The sequence below is a fragment of the Piliocolobus tephrosceles genome, chromosome 2 (assembly GCF_002776525.5).
Source record: "Piliocolobus tephrosceles isolate RC106 chromosome 2, ASM277652v3, whole genome shotgun sequence".
In the NCBI taxonomy this organism is placed as follows: Eukaryota; Metazoa; Chordata; class Mammalia; order Primates; family Cercopithecidae; genus Piliocolobus; species Piliocolobus tephrosceles.
The window spans coordinates 157530856-157557763 of NC_045435.1; the positions used below are offsets into that span (position 1 = coordinate 157530856).

The 26908-nt window shown below is 45.0% G+C and overlaps 1 protein-coding gene across 1 annotated transcript in view; it reads left to right on the forward strand.

Moving 5' to 3' along the window:
* The window catches only part of EPHB1 (EPH receptor B1), a 459890-nt gene that overhangs the window by 335405 nt on the left and 97577 nt on the right, over positions 1-26908 (forward strand). The window contains exons 6-7 of the mRNA XM_023187903.2: positions 15992-16116; positions 23925-24087. Of these exons, the coding sequence (XP_023043671.1) occupies positions 15992-16116; positions 23925-24087 (288 nt within the window). The remainder of the gene's footprint in view (positions 1-15991; positions 16117-23924; positions 24088-26908) is intronic.

Sequence of the window (26908 nt, forward strand, 5' to 3'; positions counted from 1 at the left end):
TGGAATACTATTCATCATGCCCACAACACAGACACAACCCATTACTTACTTTCTTTTAAAAATGCTGCACTATTTCTGTTAATAGTTACAAGCCCATATAGTTTGTCCATTTTTAAGACACTTTTGAAGTTCTTAGACAGTTAAAGTCACTCGAATACACTAATTTTCTTACAAAAGAATTACCTGGTCCATCAACTCCTCTGAATACATCACCTGATTTGCATTATTCCTTGGTTAAATATAGTATTTGCATACATAAAGAGTAATCTTTGAATATGAAAAGGAATTTTATGATATTGCAATGTATTGAGCTCTTTGGAGGAAAGATATTATGTAAATCTCAAAATTAAATATTAAAACAATATTACACAGCTGCCTGTAAAAATGTAGAGTGTTAAGATCCATATGCTGAAGCCAGTTCATTTTTAAGGGCTGTGCTCATTGGAAATTAGCAGGCAAAATTTGCTCCGATGCAGAGAAAAGATTGAGTGAGAATTTTAAAGACTAGAAGGACTTGAAAGAAAACTTTCACTGAAGTTAAAAAAGAAAAGTTAAAAAAAAAACTTAAGCAAATAAAATTTTCACTGTTCTTAATTCAATTTCATAGTTCGTTTCATTGCTTTCTTCTCATTGTTAATTCTAGAAAAGGTTGTTTTTATTGTTTCTTAAGCTCTGGCATTGAGAAGGAACTTCCAAGTGGCCTCAGAAGGGCCCTGGCCATTTGCAAACAATGATGTGTTCTCCATTGAGCTCAGAGGGTCGGCAGATGGCACTGCCCGTGACCAATGTCCTGGCTTCTATCCTTGGCAACCTTGGGGTCCTCCACCAGATGGTGAGCTGTGTGGAGAATCACACTTTCTCACCTACCACCAGTTTCCTGAGGGAACGGCTGCACAATGCCAGGCACAGAGAACCTTGATTAATATTTGCCAGATGGCTTCAGTCCCCACAGATGAGCATTAGTTAAGTGTTTGGCTGGGGAGTGGTGATGAGAATGTGTCCTGGTGACCCGCAGGTAACATCGTAAGACAGCCTCCCAGATGAGTCAGGTAATCTGGAGTCTTCCTCTGCTGTGGCTCCTTGCAGGAAGACTTAGGGAATGTTGCTTAGGATGATGCTACAAGCCCTGGTCCACTCAGAGGAACACAGAGAGACTCAGCCACTCTCAAAGGGATTGGTTTGTTTGGGCACTTTAACTTTGGAAATGTATTCATTCACTTAACACATTCTTTATGACTGCTTACCAAGTACTGCTTGCAAGTACTGGCTCAAGGGTACTGCTTCTTAGGGGCTCTCATTCATTCGCCTACTTGTCACATATTTTCAAGGCCTTTCTGCTTGCCATATACTGCTGTAAACACTGGGCACACAGCAGCACACGTAACAGTCAAAAATCTGTGCCTTTGTGGAGCTTGCATTCTAGTCGACAGCACTCACTGAGACTGGGATCAGAGGCCCAGAAAAGTCACAAAGTAAGAAAGTAAGCAGGTGACTGAGTTGGGAAGTGACTTGATGGGGTGCAGGACCCTCAGCTGGGCTCCTGGTACCACCCTCTTCTGTGGTGCCCACTCTTACATTCCAAAAGTTAGGATGGAACCACATGTTGTTGCCAGAGGGCATTTCAGTTGGTGGTGGATGTAGCTATACAGTGACAATGTGTTGGATGGGATATTTTATTGTTCAACAGACCAATTTGAATGAACTCCTTGTGGATGGATATCATACACTGGGCCACACAGTGATTGGGTATGAGAATTCTTCTTTCCAGGTCATGAGCAGTGACTGGTGATGCTGCTAACAGCTCCAGAACCGCCTTCACTCTGCTAGGATTACCAGAGTGCCCACAGGACTCAGGGACCTATTTGCTTGTTTACTCCATCTTGGGCCAGGCACTCCAAGTACATAGCTTCAGGTGTAAAAATGGCTACTGACAATGAGACTGGAGGAAATTTCTTACCCTGTAAGGATCTTATATCCACATGAGATTGTTATAACCCTTATTGGAGAAGGGATACCAGTTGGATTATGAGATAGTTGCGGTTCACCTTGTGAACTATCTCATAAAGAGGTATCTCATAAAGAGGCAAAGAGGATGGGAGGGAAGAGGATCCAGGTGATCCATCCACTCCATGCTCCTGTGGCAAGTCAACTCCATGAGCTAACTGGCATCTCCAGAAGAGAAAGCCCTGTATCCATCCTGTTGACTATTGTGTCCAGATAGGTGTCTAGTTGGGTGCCTGAAATATAGAAAGCAATCAATAAATGTTCATTGAATGCACTAATAACTTGTTAAATAAATACATGAATGAGTGCTTCAGTCTTCCTTAAAGTAATCTCAGGCATCAGCAAATGATGCAGTCTCTGATTTAGCTGTCTCTGTGATCTTTCCTTTATCAGGCATCTTTGGGTGGGGAGCTGTGATTGCAGTTTCCCCCTATATTCTCCTAGATGTTGGTAAGACCTGAGGCTTCCTGTGTGCACTGCATCCCCAAACCATAACCATGGCTCTGTGGGAGCTGCTTTTCTATGACCTGGCCTGTCCTACCTCCCCCACTGGCAGGGTCCCAGCTGCTTGAGCAAATGCAGGGAGGGTGGTTAGGATGGCATCCCAGCACTGTTGTCTGTCCCCCTGCATGCCAGTCCCGCGCCTATCATTTTCACAGTACCATCCATGTTAAACAGGCAGGAGCACCAGGGGTTTCTGAATGCAGCAATTAACAAAACAGTAATCAAGCTAAGTGTTTAATTTCAGAAAATTAACATCTTCTCTGAGCGGATGTGAAAGATGGAGGAAAAAGGCACATTGAATGTTCTGGGTAAATAAAGGCAACGCTGGACCACAATTATTTTTCAGTGCAAGGGAGACTCTTTGCCAATCCCTCAGGCCTCGGGATCAGTTTCCTTCTGACAGCCAAACTGCAGGAAAACCTTAGCTGTAGAATTGAGCCCTAGGATTTTAAAGTGTGTGCGTTTCTTTCCTTTTTTTTTTTTTTTTTCCCCCCCCCTTTTTGGCAGTAGAGCAAATGCTTTCACCATTCAGAAGAGCTTGGGGGAACAAGAGCCCAGTCATGCCCCCTACGAGTGCATCTGCCCTGTACAAACTCCCAATGTGATGTATGTTGCCCTTCTCTGAATTGTACTTGTTAAAGGGACAGTATGGTGATTTCTTGGATGTGCATTAGTTGTTTATGTGCTTAGGCTCTATTTCTCCTGGCAGACTGAGGGCTCCCAAGGGAAAAGGCCATGTCTTTCTCCTCCCAGTAAACCCTGCCCCTCAGCAATGTGTCCTCTGCTATAAGGTGTCCTGGTTGACCTTATACCATGTCATACTCTGGTGCTGCCCGCTAAACCAGTGGGCTGGTTTTTGTTTGCAGGAAGAGGCTTGCATGTAGGGAGGGAAGCTTGCTAGGAGGTGGGTGTGCAGGGGACTGGGTCCCTAGAAGAACAGTGAGGTCCTGCTACCATCTGTTTCCTCATCTGATGGCCTGGATGGGAGTGAGTGCCTGGAATAGAGGACTGGAAGAGCAAGGAAAGTGGCTTTGCGTGAGGGATGCTATGAAGTTTGAGGCACAGAGAGGCAGTCTTGAGACTGTGTGATGAGGTACCATCAGTAACCATGGAGGCAGGGCTCTCAGAGGGGCACTCAGCCTGGCACTGCCCGAGGAAGCACTGAAAACCACGTTCCCACAGGACCGCAGGTCCTTGGGGGAGGGGGGTGCCTGGCCATCTGGCTTAATAAACAGTATTCCTTGAGGGGTCTCGCAGGCAGCTGACATGGAGAACAAAGAAAGCAAAGCAGGAGAATGAGAGTATAGTTTGCGAGTGCAGAGGAGACATCCCCAGTGTCTCCCAGAAGTATTCAGGGACTGCATCAACAGAAGACAGGTTTTGGTTCTGCACATGCATAATTTGTGGAGAGTTTGAGTACTGAAATCAGGATATTACTTATGCAGTTGGATATTCAGGCTTCTATTTTCTCTGGAAGGTGGGAAATAAGATTGGTTGCTGAGAGTGAAGGGGAAAGCATTGGGGTTGAAGGTTTGAGGAGAATGGAAGAGGCTTGGCAGTGCTATTGAAGAGAATGGGAAATGGAACTATTCAGGTAAATTCAATATTTCTGGAAAGTACTGAGAGCTCATTTGAAATTGGTGATCACATGTTTAGAAAGCCACCTCTTTTTCCTCTTATGTGGCTTTCTCAGCAGTATATGGCTCCTGGACAGCAGGCCCTACCAGAAACAGATCACAAATATATCTCTGGTTGAGTTTTGACAGTCATATGCTCTGAAAAGATAAAGGCAACGTATGCCTAAGGGTTTGGGGAGTATTGTGAATTATGTTATTGCAAAGATAGAGCCTAAGATGGATAATAATGGATATGAATAAAGGAGAAGGCTGATGCATTGGGTGGAAGTAAATGCCAAGAGGCCAGATGAGGCCAAAAAGAGTTGCAGTGGGCTCATCTGAGGTGGTGAGGAAGCAGAATATTTAGACTTGTGATTTTGAAAATTGAGTGACTTTAGGCAAAGCAGAATCTAAGTGTGCCATGGGAATTGACAGGCATGGAAGAGTTGCAGAGGCCAGAGAACTGAGATTATATTGTTTAAGTGAACATTGAAGTCACACACAGGAGGGCAAGGCTCAGGGTAGAGAGGAAGACAAAGACAGAAGCTCATGCCTCCAATGAATGGGGGTGTAATGGTGGGAGGGAGTATATGGTGGTCTTAAGACCTGGAGAGTGGTGGTCTAGCCAAATGGCATTTTTGCGAAGGGTGCTAGGAGATGGCAATTGATGGTGTGAAACAGACAGTCGGGAGCAAGGATGACACACCCCACTTCCTGACCCTGAGGTATACTGGATGCAAAATCATAAACTGTCACCAGTTGAGAGGGCTGCAAGGCAAAGGTATCCTCGAGGGACAGCTGCTCTTCCTTAATGCAGACATGGAGTGAAGGCTCTGAGGGAAGGTGGTGGGTACAAGGGAGTTTCCTGATTTGTAAATGGAGGGCCCAGGGTGAGGGTGTGCTCAGTAGTCAAAGGGAAAGTCAGAATCAAGGAGAAGAGACCCAGAACTCCATGGGGTTGGTGATGTCCAGAAAGGGGCTAAAGAGTGGGCATGGCAGGATGGAAGCCGGCCTGTGGAGCCTGGTGGGCTGCTCTGAGGAGGAGGGGCTCTGAACCTTCAAGCCAGAAGACTCAGACCTCCAGGTCTGGAGGAGGATGGTCACAGTGACTGCAGGTGCAGCTCCCCTGCCCAGTGTTGGTGGCAGTGATGTCAGCCTTACGGTGGTAGTGGTGGGTCCTCCAGCTGCATTAGGGATTCGGCTGAATGTGTGAGGGTGAGAGCCAGATGTAACAGGGGCACACAACCTGTGATGGGGTATCTCCTGTGGCCTCTCCATTGCTAGTGTTTGGAGTGGACTGCCGTTCATGACCAATCATTCAACAGACCCAAGCTGCCAGTGCTCTGCTCTTGCCCCACACTTGGGAAAGGCTGGCAGACCTGAGGGGAGGCAGAGCCCTGTGACATGCCCCAGCTGACATGTGAGTACCAATGGTTATGTCCTCAGCAGCCGTCACAGTGCTCAGATGCCTGCCTGAAGAGTATCCTGCTCCACACACACCTCCACAGCCTCCCACAGTTGCAGGGTCACAGAGTGCAGGTTTGCTATAGTTTTCACATAAATAGCACCTTCTAAGGCACCTTTTGATTCCCCCAGCAGGGAGGAGGAGCTGTGGGAAAATGCCAGGTTGCAGTAACCCAGGAGGCAGAGGCACCACCAGGGACACACTGCAGCCTGCCTCCTCCTCCAGGCACAGGGCTCTGCACGCTTCCACCATGGGTGGGGACCCCTGATCTCCCTGAGGGCACAAGGGGTCCCAGAAGGCAGTGCCCATCCATTAGTGATGCTGATGTAACTCAATGTCCCCCACCCCTATGCCTGGCCTCCTCAAGGCTCTGGAAATGCAGAGTGCATGAGTTGTGAGGAGGGAGCCCTACCCTGGTCTCAGGGAAAGGAGGCCCAGCTATTTCTGGCTCTGCACTAACCTTCTGCGGACTTGGAGACGTCATTTTCCCCTCTCTCATCTTCATTGCTCTAATCTATAAATTGTAAGAGCTGACCAAAACTGAATGGTCTCAGATGCCCCGTCAAAGTTTAACATTCTGATTTCTAGGTTTCTAGACAAGCAATTCTCAAACTTGAGCATGTGTCAGACTCCTGTGAAAGACTTGTTAAAACACAGATTGCTGGGCCCACACCCAGAGTTTCTGATTCACTGAATCTAGGATGTTGCTCTGGAGTCTGCCTATCTTACCAGTTCCCAGATGAGGCTGATTTTGAGAACATCTGACTCTGGAACTACATTTTGGGAACTTACAGAGTCAGATGTATGATCCCAATAAAGAACGCCACCCCACCCCCAAACATATACACATCAAAAGTAATATCATAAATGAGGGCCGCTGCTGTAAACCTACATTCCCAGATCAGCCACCAACCCTTAACCGCCACCTGTCACCCCCCCATTCCCCTTTGACATGGAACCGAACAACCCTTAGTGGATGGACCAGTGAAGGAGGAGCCTGTGGCTCCCTGCCTTGGGGTGTGAGACTGAAGGCCGGGCCTGAAGCCCTCATTTATTATCCCATTCACATCTCAAATTCAGCCAGAATTCTGTAACAGCACGGAGCAGGGTACACACCTAAGGAAGTCCTCTTTCCCCAGGCGACTCCCAGGGTAGGGAGGAAGATAGGAAGCGAATGTCAGAGACATCTCAAGGCAAAGCCCAGAGTAAAAGCAAACAAGAAACCAATGTCCACAATAGAGGAAAACAATGAGAAGAATAATTAATTCTGCTTTTGTATTTATACCCAGTCTCCAAGTTAATTGCTTATTTGTTTAATCTACTTTGACCAGAAGTGTTACTGCACCAAAAATATTTAATGAGTCAGGTCTTCTAATGTAAAATTCAAGCATATTTGTGCAATGAAATGAGTTTTCATCTACAGTAGGAGAACCAGTTATCTAAGCAGGACCTTTTCAGCAAAGTTACCTCCTAGAATAGAAATGTCAGAGGAAACATAGTTCATCTGGGTTGCAAATTGTTCTTCTTTGGTCGTGAGTACTAGAGGGCTGGAAGTCTTTAGTTGACATTTAAATACAAACTTTGGTTTTCGGATATGGGATGTGTTTCGTATATTAAAAAAAAAAAAAAAAAAAAAGATGGCCAGCCAGCCCAATCCTTCATTCCCAACCCCATCACTCATAGCTTCTAGGATCTCACAGAAGTCCCTCGAGGGGACTTCTGGAGACTGCTCAACATTGTTTGGGTCTCTATAAACCTTACAGAGTCTGGGTTGGGGGGATAGAAAATGGACTGGCTTCAAGGCCCTAGCAGCTCTGATTCACCCAGAGCAGCTCTGAATTGTTCTGTTTCACACTTTATGCTTCAGGGAGAACTTTGTTTGGAGAAAGGATTTCATAGCTTTAAAAAATAGAAAACGGCCAATGTTAGGGTAACATTACAGTTAAACAATCCCAGTGAGATGGGGATGGACCCAACCTGCTAGGTTTCTTCATCTACACCACAGAGAACTTCTGTCTCTAATCCCTCGTGACTACCATATTCTATGATCTTTGTGCGGTGCGGGCTGCCAAATCACAACCCTGGCTCCGTTTTCCACCTCATGCTCCTTCAAAGGCCAATATTCATGTTTGTTACAACGAAGGGATTTTCTGACCCCTTTTACCTGTGAGGTCTTTAGAGAAAAGCCCGCAATCATTGCAATAAGAGTAAATTTTTGTTGAACATTTATTATGTGCTAGCACACTGTGAAGAGGCTAAAAACATGGTCCTTCCCTAAAGACTTTATTGCAGTGATGGAGAGCAGAGGTGAGCACCTCGGAAGGTAGATCACAGTGCACTGTGTCCCAATGTAGAGATCACACCCCAAGGGGCTTTGGGTTGGGAGGCAGGAAACGGCACTCTGGTGGGTGTGACCAGGCAAGGATAAGCAGTGTGGGGCAGTGTGTGGCTCCCTCTGTGCCTTCAAAGGCCGGCAGGGTCATGAAAAGAGGTGCCCACAGGGAATGGCCTTCTTGGGAGAGACTCCAAAAGATGAGCTCCTTTTGGATATGGTGAATAGAGCAGTTAGATAAGAGTGACAGGTTCCTGAGAGGGAACAGTGGGAAAGAGTCTGGAATGGTGAATGGCTGTCACATTGCCAAATGTTTAAGAGGGAATTCGGGCTTTTTCCAGTGGAGATCCATTGAAAGTTTTGAGCATTGGAGTAACAAAGGAAAAACTTAGTTTAGAAAGATTAATATGGCTACAGAGTAGTTTGAAGTGAATGAGTTAGAGGTGGACAAGAGAGTTAGGACAGTAAGTACATGAGGCACAATGAGATACAGGTGACGAGACCTGTGGAGAGGCAGTGGCAGGGCCATGGGAGCATCGGGGGCTCCTGGGCCTGAGCTGTACCATTAGATGGGTAGGCTATGCTTGTCCGCTCTCCAGAGTCTCTAGGTCTCCTTCTCCTTAGGGACAAGACACCCTATCACTTACTTTCTAGGTTGCTTCAGGTTATCTCAAAATGTTCAGGGGAAACCAGCTCTCTTCTGGAGCATTTATCACTCCAGCCTCTGGGGAACCCAGCTCTTTGCTAGCTTTCCCTTTCTCCAAGCCCATTTGTATCTATCACATCCACCGTGGCTTAGTCGACATGTATATATCCCCTCAAAGATATTTATCAGATAAATACCTGAGGCTGTCACTGGATCCCACTTTTTACATTTACCTTGGGGAATGATGCCCAGTGATTGATTTGCCTATGTGAACAGCAGTGGAGCCAGAAGGAGAGTTTGGAGTGGTTGCCAAGTCCCCAGCCTGGCAGGTGGGATCTGGTTGAAAGGAGCAAGAGACCGCACAGAGAACATCTTCAGAACATTTGGGAAATTAATAACATAAGAATTAATATTCCTGTTTCACAGTTGAAGAACTTGAGGCCCAAAGAAGGCAAGGCCTTGGGTTAACCTTCTCCCAAGATCACATAATAAGCAAATGGCAGAGCCAGGATAGGCACACATGTCTCTCTGCAACACCTGGAGGACCCTGACAATAGTCCTTCTTTATTTCTGCTAATTCCTGCTGCTCTGGGCTGGGCCCTAAGCTCCCTACTATTCCTTACCTTACCCGTTTTCTTCACAGCTATGGTCTGTGCTATAGATCACGGGTAGTTAGTCCAAGGATGATTTGGCTGGGAAATGCTGTTCTAGAGAGAATAGAAGAATTACCATATGATCCAGCAGTTCCAATCCTAGGTTGATTCCCCAGAGAAATACAAACATATGTCCACACAGAAACTTGTGTATGAATGTTTATAGAAGGATTATTCTTCAACCCAAATATCCCTCGACTGAGGAGCATTTCTCCCAGACAAAGCAATGCCCAGTGAGGGTAAAAGTGGTTACCAAGTCTTAGGTGCACACTGTGCAGGTTGGGACAGCAGCATCACTCTGGGGGTCACTGGGAGGACACCCCCCAAACACACACACTGTATGGAAGAGCCAAGGAAAACTACTCTACGCTGCCCACCCATGATTTATTGTGCGGGGGAGGCAGACGGCCTCCTCTTTGTATGGGTCTCCTTGGGAATTTTAGATGTGAAAGTACCTGTCACTGGATACAGCATTTGCCTCCTAGAAGAGTTGCTAGAGCATTTGCCTGAGCCTAAGGCAGAGGCAGCTCAGCTGTGACCTGCACCTTCCTAGAGCTGGTGAGAGATGGCCTCAAGCAAGGCTGTCCCTGTCACAATTTCCACCCACACTCACAACACTGTTTTCCCTTTTAATTAAGATTTGCTGAACTCTGAAATCTGAGTTTCACAATTTTATAACCTCTTTAAACATTTTACTCCAATCGATCAACTGAAGTCTGAGTGTATGTGCATTAATTTTAACACAGTGAACTGTTCCATCATTTGTTAGGTCCCAAAACTGATTATGGTTAAAACTATTGATAGAATTATTTCAGCACAAAAATCAGCTAAAAGGTTGTGAAGTGTTTTTAATAAGCATTGTAATGAATCAAAACTTAGTAATTGTCCTAGAAAAAAGCATCAAGTAAATCTCGTATTTTTGGAATCTGAGACACTTAATTGTTGGAGGAGGATGCTCCTATCAAATAAGGAAAGCAAAATGAGTAAGAAGAAACCTTTGAACATAACTGAGTCAGTAACTAAATTAAAGTATCAAGGAATGTTATAAACGTAAAATGCATGACCCAGGTGAACCTGTGATATGACAGTAAAACTCCTGCACATCAGAACTCTAGGGTCCAGAGTCTGGGTTATTAACTTTTGAGACAGAGTCATGCCACCATCTCAGACCCAGCCTGAGTCTCCTGGGACTCCACAGTTCCCTTTGGGGCCCTTCATACAAATGGAGGGCTGTCTGGTGGTCTGCCAGGCCCCATCTTCGATACTACTGGCAGTGGCCAGTAGTCAGTGGCCAGTTTGGGCCAACATTTGTTCCACGTCATCTGTGAGCTCTTTCACAACTTGCAGCGAGGGCCATCCTGTCCCTGCAATTTATTCACATCTCCTCTGTCAGTTCAGGCAAGAACAGTCTGTGCTCTTCCTCTGCTGTGTGTGATATACTATGTTGGATCTGTCTGCTTTAAAAGCAATTTGGGAGTAAGTTTTACCCAGAGTCTTTGGTGGCAAAAACAGAGACAAAGGATTCACTCACTCAGCCTGCCTTTGCTTTTTGCTCCATTCCGGAGCCCCTTGACCAGTGATGTTTTAAGTCTTTCTGCTTCTGACACATTTACAAGGCCTTTTATTATTGGCTATAACTCTCTTCCTCAACACTCTGGTTCTGATTCTGTTTGAACCCTAGTTGATTTTACCTTGTAGTCTGACGACACTCTTCTTTGCTCTTTGTTCTCCTCTTTGGGTCCCTGTTCTCTTTTGGGTCAGCCTCCTCCTTTGCTAAGAAAGGGTGCAGGACACCTTTGATTCCATTTGGATTTATTGGGCACCACCTCTTTACACCTAACACATCTTCCTTGGACCTTCATCAACTTCTTTCCAAGTAACCCTAAACTAATTCTTTCTCTTTATCTTTTCTGAAGAAGGGTCCATATTTATTTCTTTGCTAAATTTGAATAATCTTGTGAACTCTTTATTTTCATTTCTTTCTCTCAGTAGAATGTTTAATTTATTCAAAAGCTTTGTGTGTGTTTGCCAAAAAGAGACGCTTTCAGGTGTTCAATCAAACTATCCCTTCATCTGAGGAGTATGGAGAAAAGACAGCTAGCCAAGACTTCTTGTGAAAACCATTGTATTTGGGGGCAAAAGGGGATGCTTCTTTGAATTAACCTTCTCATCCTCTTTAATCTTTAGCTTTAGTTTTGCTACAAGAAGTTGGTGTTTGAGTGAATACCAGAGTTCATTCTTACTATTTTCTGTTTTGTCTGAAACTTTCATAGTACATAAAGCAACAGATCAAGAGGCAGCATTTGCCCTTGGAGAGGGAAAAACCAAATTTATCACTGCAGGTGATTTTTGATGGCAGAGCACTGAATATAGGCTGCCCCTGATTTTCAGGCAGGATAAGAAGTGCTTTTTTGCTTTCTCCCATGTGCTAAATCCCATCGCAATAAAATGTAAACAACTTAGAATGACCTGTGCAAAAACACACAGTCTTCCACAGGGCCTGTAACCCTTAAGTCATTGCCATGAATGTGAGAAATGCAGGCAGGGATGGCCATCACCCTTTGGCAGCTCCTCCCAGACCCATGTGCCGCTGACTGCTGGGGGGTCCGTACCATGTGTAGTGACAGGAGCATTTCTCTCCATGGATTTCGCAGTCAGTTGCCTCTGGATCAGTCTGTCCTGTGCTTGCCTCTTTACCATCCGACCCCAACTAGACTCCAAGGACCCAAAGTGCAGGACTGTGACTTTCTTACTTGTTCTTCTGTCCCCAGTGCTTAGAACAGGACTGGCACAGTGGTTGGCAAATATCTTGCGTTTTTAATGATGGCTTTCCAGACAGTAGAGACAAGGAGAAGAACCAAGCCCAGCAAAATCCTCAGGCTGTTAGCATTGATCTTTCCATTTTTAAATACATGATATTTCAGCTCTCAAGACAGAGGGACTCTGAAATCCTCTATGAAACTGATGTGATTCACAACATGTAGATTGTGCCTCCACAGAGGTCTGCAAGGGCAGCCTGAGAGTCATGGCGTGCAGTGGAAGGAAAGAGCTCTCAGGAGCTATTTGTTCACCCTGTCTTTGTGGACCCATTGGGATCCTCAAATGATCTGGACTGATTCCAGAAAACTGCCTCGCCTTCCCTGAACTGTCGTTATCCTCCCCCATGACTCTGTCCTGTGATTGCAAGGTGTTGGGAAAGATCATCACAGGCCATTCACATATTTAACCATCAAGCCTTGTTGATAAGTCCAGGGCTCAGTTCTTAGTTTCATTTTACCTGACTTAGCAGCAGCATTTAATGTATTCTCTCCTCCTGGGAGCACCTTATTTCCACTCGGTTTCTAGGCGATCACACTCTCCTGGTTTTTCTTCTGCTTCATTGGTCTTTCCTTCTCAGGCCTCTTTAGTGTTTTCTCCTCATCTTCTGAATCTTGAATTTTTTCTATCTATTGATTCTCTTGGTGATCTCTGTAAGTTCCACTGATTTCAATATCTGTGAAAGATTGGTGACTCCCAGTTGGTCTCCAGCATGGACCTTATGCACCTATCTGGTACTCAGCCTCTGCTCTGGGACACCTTGGACATCTCAAATCTAATAGGTCTGAAGTGGAGCAGCTGGTCTCTCCTCTCAAACTGCTTCTAGAAATGTCTCCCTGATCTCAGTTGATGGTAGCCCCATTCCTCCAGATGTTTAGGCCAAAACCGTTGTAGTCACTTGACTCTTCTCTTTCTTCCACATCCCAAATTCCTGGAAATATTCTAAATAGATTCAGAATCTGCCCACTGCACTGCTCAGGCCAGGTCTCAGCAGCCATTGTTTCCCAGGTATATTACTACAGCAGTGCTGTGATCGGCCTCCCCGTTTTACATGGCCCCTGCATTCTATTTGGAACACAGCAGAGAGTGATGACAGTATCATATAAGTCAGATTACATCACTGTGCCTTGTTGACAGTCCTCCTGTGGCTCCCCAGCTTGCTCAGGGTAGAAGCCAAACTCCTTCTAGTGTCCCTCAGGGTCCTGCCCCCGTGGACTCCTCTTTTCTGGGTCCCACTGACTCCCTGATGCCCCTAGATCAGCCCCTTTGTCCTGGCTGCTCCAGATATCCTCTCAGCTCCCTCCCCCTCCTCCTTCAACCCTGTGCTCCTGGATCTGCTTCTCAGGCGGCCTTCCCTGACCACACACCTCCCACCTCTGGCATCCTGTGTCCCTTTCCCCGCTCCATTTTTTTGATTGTACTTAATATATTTTAACATAGCTTATGATTCATTTATTAGCTCTAGTCTCTGCTGAATCCCCCCACTAGAAAGTAAGCTCTATGAGGGCAAGAAATTTTATTTGTTCACTGTGGTGCCTCTAGAACCTAAAAATTGACTGGTACATGGCAGATGCTCAATAAATATGTTTAATTAATTAATTAACCTGGGTTATAGATATTACTAAGTTGGAGGCAAGAGAAAATACACTTGATGGCTCAATCACGATAAGAAATTATTTCCACTTACTAAACAAATAGGCCAAATTTAACACCATAAAGGTTGAGATACATGTACATTCTCACAGTCAAAGCCAAAAGCCAACTCTACAGACAAAAGATGAGGAGCATACCATGGAGAAACCTAAAGGTTATATATGACTGCCATTTCAGGACTGAACAGCAGGGACATGTTTTTCATCCAAAGGCTAATGGTCATATTAATAGATCTATAATACACAAGTCATGGTAGATATTAGTTTTATTCTAATCTTTGCTGCTCAAAAAGTGGAAAGAGAATTGGGTTCACCTCCGAGCCTCATGCCTAAAGAGAATTTAGGGAACATGGTCTCATCTGGAAAAGAGCCATCTTGGGTGGCATGTAATGGTCATGGGAAAAATATTTGACTATTTTTTTTTTTTCAGCAGGAATAACTCAAGGAAGATCTAACTAGTTTCCTTAGATATTTGACAAGACATTTTGTGGGAGGGGGAACATCCTTTCTTACTTCAGTTGGCAGAATGGAAACCAGTGGGAAGAAGATAACTTTCAGATAAAGATAGGAAGATATGTAAATTGGTGAGACTTACCCAAGTATAGAATAGCAGCTGCTGGAGGCAAGAAGTCTCCCCTCTCTGGGGGCACAGCAGGAGCTTGGCAGCAAATTCCCGACAAGGAAGTTGTAGGGGGAATCAAAACTACATTAATTCAGACCCTCCATGAAGCAGACACAAAGATGGGATTAGATGTATGAAAGATTTACCGGAGAAATGAGATGGGAGCTGGAGGAGGCTGGGAGAGCCATCAGATCATAAGAAAGGTCTGATCTCTGTAAAGGAGAGAGGGAAGGAAGGAGGATTGGGTAGGGTAGGAAGCGCTACAGCCTGCTGTGTGTGCTCCCAGTCATTGGCTGGGAGCAGCCTGTGGGAATCAGGGCCTCTGTGTGAATATGGTGATGGACTGCAGAGTGCAGGAACTGGGGCCGTTAGTTAATTACTCTTCAAGGATTAGGAACTCTGAGAGGTGCATTTCACAGACACCACAAGGTCTCTAATGGGAACCGGGCATACCTGCCTTCAAGGTCCCAGAGGACACTCTGACTCTGAGCCCTTATCACACTTATCACTCTTTATGGCTTTCCTGGACTAGAAGCATCTTCGGAACAAGTGCTCTGCCTCCTCTCCCCCAGGAGCTGCACGTAGTAGGGACTCACTGAGGGTCCAATGTGTAGTGGAAGAAGCAGCAGCCCCCTTGTGACCCTGTAGCTGTGCTGTGTAATTCCAGGTCTTTGAGGGCAATCTGTTAACTTGAATTGAGGATAGTAAATGTCATTCAGCTGTGGTCCCCAGAGAAACCTTTGTAAAGTGGAGTTCGAGTGAGGAAAAGACCTTCATCACTGTAGAAGTGCCAGGACTAAATGGAGCAGCCCCTGAGCAGAGCACAGATTGAAGCTTCATCCATTACCTGCCTCTTCCCCTAGAAAGACAACCCTCATTTATTATTTCCAGACTGTTTTCATTTTACTTACACCACATGAAAAAATGTTGAATTGGGAAATAAGTAATATTATTTCCAAACAGAGATTTCTGAATCAACTTTACAGATTTGGAATTATCTTGTTTCCAAAGGTTTGATTTGTTTATCATTTCTTCATTTATACTTGTGAATTCCTTATTAGAAATGCCCTTATTTGGAAAACTGACTATACCTCTGTTGTTGGTCTGTGTTCATGTCTTTTTGAGAGATACCGCCTCTCTTCCTTTTAAAGTATAATAAAATCTAACTTGAAGTATCAGGAAGAGATGTTTGCTAGAATGTTCCTTTCTGTTGTACAGTAATTCTGTACCAACTGGTTCTACTCTCTCATTATCATCTCTTGCCCCAGGTTCTCATCTCTGCAATAGCTCAGCCCACAACTGCAAGACTGAGGTTCCTTCAACACCTTCTTCTCAAAAACATTACAGTGTTCCTCCTTTCCTCCTGTCTTTTCCTTTGATTCCTTCAACTGTCTCTTGTTTTGGTCAAGCTTTGCTGCCTCTGAAAGTCCTATGTCCATTCCAGTTCCCGTGCACACATGTTTTCCTCTCCTAAATGCTACCTTCTCTCTCCTCTGTTATCCAGACTCCGTTGATTCTACAAAACCCACAAGAAGTTCTGCAGATCCAGTTCAGCTGATGATAAAGAAGGGGCAGAGTTCAAACTGAATGCCATTTTTCTCCCTCCTTACCTCTGGAAGATGGCCCTTCCCCTATAATTGAGTGTCTGTTCAGCTACCCTGTTTCTTCCTCTCTCCACAGCCCCCTCCACCGTTCCCATCATGCACCAAGTCAGTGCCACTATGAGGAGCATCACTTTGTCATGGCCACAGCCGGAACAGCCCAATGGCATCATCCTGGACTATGAGATCCGGTACTATGAGAAGGTGAGCCAGCTCTGCCTACAAGCTTGCAAGACCCAGGGCTAGCCACTGTTCCATGGATGGTTGCTAGCTGAAGGCACAAAGGAGATAGGCTGCTGAGGGAGGGAGGATTCTGGTGACAGAGGCCAGAAGGTCCCTGGGAGAGTTCTCCAGGTCTGCCCTGGCAAAAGTCTTGTTCCAAGCCCAGGCACTTTCTGTGCCAGCTAAGGAGAGAAACTTCCAGTCTACCATCCTGCAATCTGGATAGTTCACTGGCTGGGAAGGACCAGTCCCATTCTTCCAGTCACGTGTTTGATATACTAATGCAGATGCCACAAAACTGCCAGGGGTCCCCAAACCTTCAGAGGAGTGTGTGGTTTGGTAGATCAGTGTTTTCCAAAGTGTTTGTGTACCTCCAAAATAAGCTTATTTATAAATTATATGCACGTACTACTGCACTAATATATTTGTGGAGGATAAAAAACATGTAAAATGTTTTTCTAAAAGCCTATTCAAAAGAATGAGATAAAAATTAACAGAAATAGAAACTTATATATTATTTTCTTTGACTACCCTTTAGCAGCTGCTCCTGGGGATGACAGTGGGGTATGTGCTGCCAAGAAAAGGGAAATGGTGCCTGGTGGAACTGGTCCCTGGCCTCCCTCTTAACCAGGGCAAACTGCAGCCTTTGCAAAAATCTTGGGAAAGTATAGTGCCTTCTGATTTAACCCAACACGTTATTTGTAAAAACGCACTATTCATTCACTTATTTGTTCAATAAGTATTGTCAACTATTTGACAGGTACTATTCTAGGATATATTAGTGATCAAGCAGACAAAGATTCCTGCGCTTGAGGAACTTACTTTCTAACAGAGGGAAACAGACAATAAACAGTGAACATAACAAATAAGAAAATCATATAGTGTGTTAGAAAATGAGCAGCATAGAGGAAAAAATTTAAAAAAAAAAGTAGCAGGGTAAATGGGATCAGGAGGGTCCGGCTTGGGGAAGAGCAGGTTGAAGAATTAAATAGAGGGGTGGAGATAGGCCTCTTGGAGAAGGTAAGATCGGAGTAAATGTGAAGAAAGTAAGACTGTTGTGAAGCAGTTATCTGGAGGAGGAAAGGGCAACAGCCTATGCAAAGGTCCTGAGGCAGGATCATGACTGGTGATTCAACGAGCAGGAAGGAAACCAGCATGGCTGGAGTGATGCAAGCAAATGGGGAAGTAATAGACAGATGAGAGAGGTTACCAGAGGAGGTCATCATGTTGGGCCTTAAAGACTAGGTCGGGTGCAGTGGCTCACACCTGCAATCCCAGTACTTTGGGAGGCTGAGGCAGGCAGATCACTTGAGCTCAGGAGTTCAAGACCAGCCTGACCAACATAGTGAAACCCCATCTCTACTAAAAATACAAAAAATTAGCCAGGAGTGGTGGCAGGCACCTGTAATCCCAGCTACTCCGGAGGCTGAGGCTGGAGAATGACTTGAACCCAGGAGGTGGAGGTTGCAGTGAGCCTAGATCACACCACTGCACTCCAGCATGGGTGACAGAGCAACACTCTGTCAAAAAACAAACAAACAAAACAAAACAAACAAACAAACAGAAACACTGGAGCTTTTCCACTGAGTGAGATACGGAGCTACAGCAGGTTGAGGAGCGGAGGAGGGACAAGATCTGACCTATATTTTGGACAGATCATTTAAGCTGTTCCACTAAGAACAGGGCCTGGTAGATCTACCATTATTAGCAAGGATGATGGTGGCTTGAATCAGGGTAAAGGCAAAGGGCTGTTGAAATGTAGTTGATTTCCAGATATGTCAGCTAAAGGCAGATCCAACAGGATTTTCAGCAAGTTGGATTTCTGGCATGGGAAAGTTTTAGCCTGAACCACTAGAACAATGTAGCCGGCACTGACTGAGTAGGGGATCACTGTGGGTAGAGCATATTTGATGTGAGGACAGGAACACAAGTTCAGCTCAGTGTCTAAAATGCTTATAAAATGGCCAGAGATGTGAGGTAGGCAGCAAGAGGTGCACATCTGGAGTTCAAGGGAGGGGACTGGGTGAAGATGTCCATCTGGGAGTTGTCAATATGTAGATAAGAAAGTCCTGAACCTGGGTGAGGTCTTGCAGTGGGTCAGTGGAAATAAGCAGAGGATCAGAAACAGAGACCTACAGCCCTGCAACAGGGAGGCCGTGCTGAATAGTGGGACATGACTGCACTGGAAGCAGAAGCCCTCATTTCCAGTGCCCTGTGCAGCTAACCAGCCCTGGAGCTGTGGTCCAATTACTTAACCACTCTAGGTCACGGTTTTCATATTTATAGAATGATAGCAGTCTACCTCCCTGAAAGCGGAGGTCTAGATGGATCACCAGTCTAGTCTGTAAGGAGGTATGGCCTTCAGCCATTAGAGCTGAACTTGCAAGCAAGGTGGAGGATTAAGCGGCATTCTATTCTACTTAGAGAATATTGGGTTTTATAAAGAGTTGATTCAGATACTTCAGTGAATTGGAAATAATTTAAACCAGCTGAATTCATAAGCATCTGTTATATCTAATCCGTTTTGGATTTAGGGCTCTTACTTGCTACATATTTTTTGTCAGTTAATGAAGTAAATGTTGACTTTTTAACATGTTTTGGAACAATGTGTTTGGACTAACTGACCACATGGTCTCATTTTGTCATCAGAGTTGACCTAACAAGGGTCCACCCAGTCCCCCTTCCCATACACATAAGCTTGTAGCTCTATTGAAATAACACCTCATCTCAGAAAAATAATAATAATTTCTCACCAGTGTGCACCTGTTGTGTGCCAGGGATTTTTATAAACATTATCTACTTTCTTCTTCACACGCCAGTGTGGTAAATGTTAGTATCATTGCTATGGGTAAAGAAGTTTTTAAAAGGAAAACAAGTTAATAAAACAAAAGCCTTGTCCAGAGTCCCACAGCTGGGAAATGAGCCTGGGTCCTTTGCCCTGCAGCAGTTGGTGGTGCTGGGAAGAGGGGAGAATATATTAGAGACCACATACTCCTCCTCATCTGCCGTGCCCAGAGCAGTCACTTCAGTAGGCAACCAGGGTAGGGGTCAAAGGCTTAATGACAGGCTGAGCACTGAAGCCACGAGGCTCATGCCTGTGTGCTTTGGCTCCTTCCTCCCAAACCAGCCCAAGCTCCTCCACTGCCTTTCCCCTTACAGCTTTCCCTTGAAAACTGTAATTAACCTCAACTTCTTATGCTATAAAAGCAGCTTATTCTCCCATTCAGGCTACCTCCCTGCTCCTTAGTAATTTGTACTAATTATTAACAGACACACATACGCAGCAGCCCAGTGCCTGCAGCAGCTTCCACACCTCAGTGAAGCATGTTATTGTCCCCACTCCAGAGGAGAGAATGCTTTCCTTGGAAACACAGAAGGTTATTTGCCCAAATGTTGGTTACCGTTCGGCATATTACTGTGGAATGCTCCTTCACTTATGGAGTGCTTGGCTACAAAGTCCGTTACATTGCTTTGACTATTCCTAGGATGACCAAAGAGAAAGATGTTAACCCATGAGGGCCTTTTGAAACAATGATGATAATTCATCGTATGTTGAGTATCTATTATGTGCCAGATATACACAGATTTATTAGCTCTGAACCTTAAAGGAAAAACAAAAGTGTATACTTGAAAACACATATAGCCAATTTATAGATGATGGAGCTATGTCATAGAAACATTAAATGACTTACCCATAACAACACAGGTCATAGCTAGGGAGTCACAGAAACAGAACTTTACGCATTTTTATTATACTTCAGTGGTGGAAACTTCTGAGCTTGATAGGAGCATGGATGCAAGCACCCCTGATGCTGAGGATCTCAAAATTAATGTGGCTCCCAAAATAAGAGATTGTATCTTAATAATAAATCCAAATACTTGCGAATAGAATGATCTGCCTATCTGCTCCGTGTGGCCTTGGAATCCTGGTCTTTAGAAGATGTAAACACAGATAGAATTCAGTGCAGTGGGTGTCTTGGATTTGGTCCAAAGAAGCAAACCCCATTATTTCTTCATCTTGTGCCATCTCCTCTCCCCACAAGGAAGCCCCAGCCCCTTCATCTAAACCAGGAGTCAGCAAGCTTTTCCTGTAAAGAACCAGAAAGTAATTAATTTAGGCTTCTGGGCCATATGGTTTTTGCCCCAACTGCTGTAGTCGACTGCCTTTGTAGCAGGAAAGTAGCTATAGGCAATATGCGAATCGATGGGCGTGGCTGGGTGCCAGTGGAACTTTATCAAAACAGGTAGCTGGTCCATGAGGGTAGTTTTGTAACCCCTGAAAACCTTCCATGGGTCTTCTGCTCCGTATAACCCTTGGTTTGCACTTAGGACCCCTTTCAGTTTCACTCTATGAGTAGAATTGATGAGACTTCTGCTTCCTCCACCAGCTCATTAATAGAGAGCTCAGATGCCATTGAGCTGAGCTGATGACACTCCTGGAGCCTTTCCCATGTTCATCTCCTTCCCCATTTTAATACATTTCCATTCATCATTCTCTCTTGTTTACTGTCGTGTAGCACTTTTCACTCTTGGTGTCAGCGCTTGTAGGCAAACCATGGGAGGAGCATCTACATCTGCTCTCAGCTGTCTTAATGATTAAGCGTTTATGGTTACTCGTTCTTCATAATAACTGTGTAGGTTAGGACTGGCTGGTTTAGGCCTTGGGAATTCCTACCTTTCAAATTTTAGGATCATTTTCTCATAGAGACTCTTTCAGACCTTGGCAGTATCTTGTGCTCAATCAATTGGTTCAAATAACTGGACCGAAGTGTACTGTTTATTTATTCATTTAGCATTGAGTTGTTGAGCGCCCAGGTGGTACGAGCACTGCGCTGCATGTTGGGGTGGGGAAGGAGAAATGAGGGAAACATGGTCTCTGCCCTCAGAAGCTGCATTCTCCATCCTGCATCCTCTGTCTCCCACATACTTATAATCAGTCATAAGCAACCAATAGAAAAAAAAGTAACTTGTTCATGGCTGTTACTGATTTGCCTGAAATTGATTAATGATTTTGTGGGGAACAAGAGCTAATACTCATTTTAATCACTGAACTTCTTCAAGAATGTTTGGACTATAAAGTGATTATGGAGTAATGTTTGGTCCTCACAATCCAAATACCAATGATGTATTAAAATAGTTTTTCAGTAACAGCTATCCAGTCACTGCTTCACATTTATCAACCAGCGCCTGATTTCAGCAGATTCTAGTAAAACCAGAGAAGTCAGGCAGCTGCTTGGATTTTGTAGCAATGGAATTTTATTCTTATTTGCAAGGTGACTTGGTGATTTTCATAGTTTCAGACCTCAGATCTGCACTGTGTCAAAATAGAAATGATCAAAGTTCTGGATGACATCCCTTCTATAGTGGACAGCCTTTCTTCTGAATCCCTGATCGGTGGTGGGGAGGATCCCCTTGTGTTTAAATAGATCAAATAGTGGGTGGGCAGCTCCTCTGCAGGCAGTCTCTCCCAGGGCCGGTAGACATCCCCTTCAGTAGAGTGAGAATGGGCCTCTTTGTAACTTTCAACTGTGTGTTTGAGCTGACCTGGGACCTGTGGTCCCTCACAATTGCTTCTGAATCATTTATGGGCATTTCTATGCCACCCACACTTCAGATATGCCAATTACTTGCAGTCTCCTGAACTCCTCTAGGCCTTGCTTCTGCATGTTTAATTCTGTTCTCACTCTCCACATTCATCCATGTGGCTAATTTATTTCATCTTTTGTGACTCAACTCAGGTCACCCTTTCCCTGAGTCACTCTGCATCTCCTCTGAAGTCTGGGCTGGATGGTCCCCTGCTGTGCCCCCACAATCCCCTGAACTGCTCTCTGCCAACTCACTCAGTCAACACTGCTGTCGTCTTCTGTTTATTTATCAGTCCACCCACAGATGTTGCATCCCCAGAGGAAAGGGACCATGCCTTTGTACCTGCAGCCCATGTATAGCACCCAGACATAGTAGTGTGTCATAAACGTAACTGGCTGGCCAGATGAAGGAATGAGTGAGTAAATACACATCAGGTCATCTTTGTTTTTGCAAAGTAGGCTTTTATATATTTTAAACAGTGGGAATTTCTTATCACTGTACTGTATTCTTTACATATATTTATGTAAGATATATTCCTTATATATTTTAAACAATGGGAATTTCTTATCACTGTACTATATCCTAGCTCAACTCTCTTTCTTCTGTCATTTTACTGAGAATGCAATTTACAATTTGTAAAGTATGCTTCTTGAACCACTGTGCCTAGAACTCATCTCAGTACCCCAGATCTGCACAGGAAACACAGGGACTTGGATCACTCCCTCCTAGTGATCTAAGCTCTTCATTTTCACTAGATCCCCATTTTTCTCTAGGATTCACGATGCAGACAAAGACAGGCCTAGGCTTCAAGCTTCTGTTCATGCATACTTGCAGATAACCCAGAATCTTTGCAAACAAAAGATATGCTCATGTGAAAATGATTAGAGGCCAGGCTGGTATATAAGAAGGTGCTGGGGTGAGGTGTGATTTGGAATGACAGTGGTGTAGAGTCCACAGCCCAGACTGGTGAGAGAAACCTTCCAAGAGAGGAGGCCTTGGGAAACATAGGCTTAAGCAATCTGGATAGAGTAGAGGAGCCTTGGAGAGAGACATTTTAGACAAAGAAAACAGCCTAAGCAAATGCCTGCTGGCCAAGATGTGGTCCCCGGATTTAGGGGAATGTGAGCGATTGGAATTGACTTCAGCATGAAGGACCTGTGAATTTATATTTAAGAGTTTTGCCTTTGCATGATGATAGTTTTTAAGAAAAGAAGCATGGCATTGGGTGGGGTGGATGGGGAACATCAGGAAAGACAAGAGGCTGCAAAAGTCCAGGCACAAATCACGTGTTTAATAAGGTAAGCAGCAAGGAGAAAAAGCCACCTTTAAGGGCACTCATGATGGGCGAAAGAGTCATGCTTCTGGAAAACAGAAGCAACTCTCTGCACATCAGAGGACCCAAGTGTGCAGATGACAGGGACTATAGTGGTCAGCACAGAAAGTGCTGGAGAGAGTGACCGACAGAAGAATGGGGCTGATCCTGAGTAGGTGGGGGGATGAGGACACAGGGGCCGCTCTCCAGGAAGAAGGTACACGCCCGCTCTGAATGCTGGCAGGAAGTATCTGGGGGATGCACACCCAGACACAGGGCAAGGTAAGGGCAGAAGTAGATGTGGAGGGCAGTACAGAGTGGCCTCTACCTCTTCAGCAGAGTGGACACAAAGCCTTTTGCCTGAGCACTTGAAGGAACTGAAGGGAAGTGATGTAGAACAGCCACTTTGGGGAGTGTCTAGGGAGATCCTGAGTCAGGGGAGAAAACAGGACAACTCAGCAGAAGCAAGACAAAGAGAGGCAGCAGGGGGCAGATCGATGTTGCCTGGTTTGCTTCTGCTGAGGTCAGAGACTTGAGGGGATTTTGCAAAGCTGGATGTGCTATGTTATTTCACCCCTGAACCGTGGGGGAGGAGGACTGGAGAATGACTTAAAGCTTCCTTGCCAGTCCCTGAGCACTCAGCCATTTCCCTGGGCCTCTTCCTTCAGAATGTGGCCACCTCATAGTCCAGACCTGACGCTGAATCCCTGCATTCCCTTGGCCCAGATCAGACTTCTTGTCCCCATCCAGAGGAATGGCCTGGAGCTGATGACAACTTCTAGCAGATCTACAGGACCAAGAACTAATGGGGCCTGAGTACTCCAGGGTGGAGTGGGCTAGGGGTGTAGCCTTCAGGAATGGGATGGTGACCCTTTCCCTTGCTTTCTTTTAGGAACACAATGAGTTCAACTCCTCCATGGCCAGGAGTCAGACCAACACAGCAAGGATTGATGGGCTGCGGCCTGGCATGGTATATGTGGTACAGGTGCGCGCCCGCACTGTTGCTGGCTACGGCAAGTTCAGTGGCAAGATGTGCTTCCAGACTCTGACGGATGGTAAGGGTTGGGGAGGGCAGTGACAAAATCACAGGGCAGGCAGTGTGGGAGAAAAAGTAGCCCCAAAGATGCTGCACTAGCCAAAAATGCCAATCTCCAACTGGATTCCAGTGGAATTCCCTTCAAATGGTTTGCCTCCCAGTAGGGCCGTGTAGATTTTCCTGAAGTCTGGCTCATTTCTCTCCCAACATCTGATTGGATTTGCCTTTGAAGGGTCTCTTGCCATGTGTGAGCTTGCATTTCAGCAGTGAGACTCATTCCTGTCTCATGGAGCCAGTGTGCCCTCTTGCCTCTGTATTCAGGTCCAGATGCCTCTGCTGTTTCACCCTCACGCCCACTTCACTCCTCCGTGCTTATGGTCTGAAAGCTGAGCTAATGGCCCAGTTTCATGAGCCGAGGTCTTCAGGGAGGAAATGGAGAGACAAATGTGGGATGTGGCAGTCTCATGCACCTGGGATCTCAGAAATTTGAAGCAACTTCACATGTGGCCCCCAGTACGTCCTGCTCTGATGTCTCCAGAGAGAACAGCCAAGGTGTCCTCAAGGCCAGAAAGTCTATCACCATAAACATATTTCTACCTTTGGGTTTTATTAGTTCCCTATTATCACTTTCTGCCCCAGTCCTCTGAGATCACCCCCATCGATAGTTCTGAAAAATCTGATTTCCCAGTAGCCTCAGCATTGTGCTCAAGTGTATCTCTCTGACTGTGCCCACCACTCCCTCTCTTAGCTAGCCATTTACCATCGTTTATGTACCCATTTGTGTATCTGCCTACCTACCTATATATCTATATTTATTATTCACTTATGAGCTGTTTCCTGATAGTTTTCCAAATGTCAGTCTATTCCTGACTCCCCAAATTGAAAGCTTTCCATTTTTCCTTCATTAATTAAATTATCCATAAAACAGTCTGTCCTTATATAGCATTTTATTTTAGGCCAATGCTCTTAGTCTGGGTGTTTGATAGGGCTTGAGATTTTATCTTGATGCACATTGTATTTTTTAACAATTTTGAAATTAATTGGAAATGTTTAAAATCAGGTGGTTTCTTATACAAATCAGGATGTTGATGTTCTTGTGGAAAAATTGTAAGAAAAGCAAATGCTCCTGGGCGCTCTGGAGTGAGGACCTTGCCTTAAAGCTGAGAGGCAGCTGTCTCCTTATGTTACCCACCACTTCCCAATATTTCTAACCTAGATGCTTTGATGTGAACCATTGCAACCTATTTTAAGTTTATTTGAGGTGAACTTTCTCTCATATTTTGAGGATGGTGAGATGGGGTAGAGAGGTAAGCCAGTTAATTCAGGTTAATGAGGCTACTGGTATGAAAAGAACACAGACTGTCTTCTTTTTCCTTAAGGACTCTGTCCCCCACTTTGCACCTCACTTACTGTCTAGATTTATAGGCACTCTGGCATCAGGAGGTACACAGAATTAAAAGCCCAAAACTCAAAATGCTCTGAGTGCTGGTCTCTTGGCAATTCTACTAGACAAATCAAGAAGTAACAAATTTCTCCCAAGAAGGCTATTTCTTTTACATTTGGCAGTTAAGTGTTGCAAACCCAAGAGGGGCTGGAGGTAACAGTGTTCTGGTAAGTGGCCAAATTTGGGAGTATTTATCTTAACGATTGAGGTTCACACATGGATACTGATTATGTTCACTGGGAAAGCAGGCCTGTCTGCAGAGCGAAGGTAGTCAAAAGGTTGATTGATGATAGGGTCATTGGGGCAGGGAGGATCTGTGGAATCCTGCCCAGAATCAATGGCCACACTTTGGACTGGTGACCTCCACACAGGGCAGACCCACTATGGCCCTGGGCTGCTCTTGGCTACACTGTTCTGATCTTTGACGTAGCTGCCTAATTTTTAAAAAATCATTCAAGTTTCATATTACATTATGAAGTTTTTAATTTATAAAGATATTGTTAAGGATGCTTCATTGTGGTTCCCTGTGTATTTTTCTATTGCCAAATTTATATTTTAAATACACATATTACAGAAAGCAAATACACATATTACAGAAAGCTCTCAGCTGAGGGCAACTGAAAATTTACCTTCAGTCTTTAAAATTGACTTCCATCTTTAAAATTCTAGAGAGTGGGAGGCTTCAAGAACCAATATCCTTGTTCTTAGAAATCTTTTTCCGCCGGCCAGGCGCAGTGGCTCAAGCCTGTAATCCCAGCACTTTGGGAGGCCGAGACGGGCGGATCACAAGGTCAGGAGATCGAGACCATCCTGGCGAACATGATGTAAACCCCGTCTCTACTAAAAAAATACAAAAAATCAGCCGGGCGAGGTGGCGGGCGCTTGTGGTCCCAGCTACTCGGGAGGCTGAGGCAGGAGAATGGCCTAAACCTGGGAGGCGGAGCTTGCAGTGAGCTGAAATCCGGCCACTGCACTCCAGCCTGCGCGGCAGAGCGAGACATCGTCTCAAAAAAAAAAAAAAAAAAAAAAAAAAGAAAGCTTTTTCCGCCAACATGGTTGAAGGATAGTTCTCAAACATTAGGGAACATTAGAATCACCTGGACTGTTTGCTAAATATTCAGATACCCTCTTCTTCACCCAGAGGTTCTTATTCAGTAGATCTGAGGAGGGGTCTGGAAATAGGCATGTTTAACAGTCAGGCTCAGGTAATTCTGATAGCTCATGGGGAACCTCACTTTAAGAAGTATTGTCGGCTGGGCATGGTGGCTCACACCTGTAATCCCAGCACTTTGGGAGGCTGAGGCAGGTGGATCACTTAAGGTCAGGAGTTCAACACCAGCCTGGCCAACATGGTGAAACCCCGCCTCTACTAAAAATACAAAAAGTAGCCAGGTCT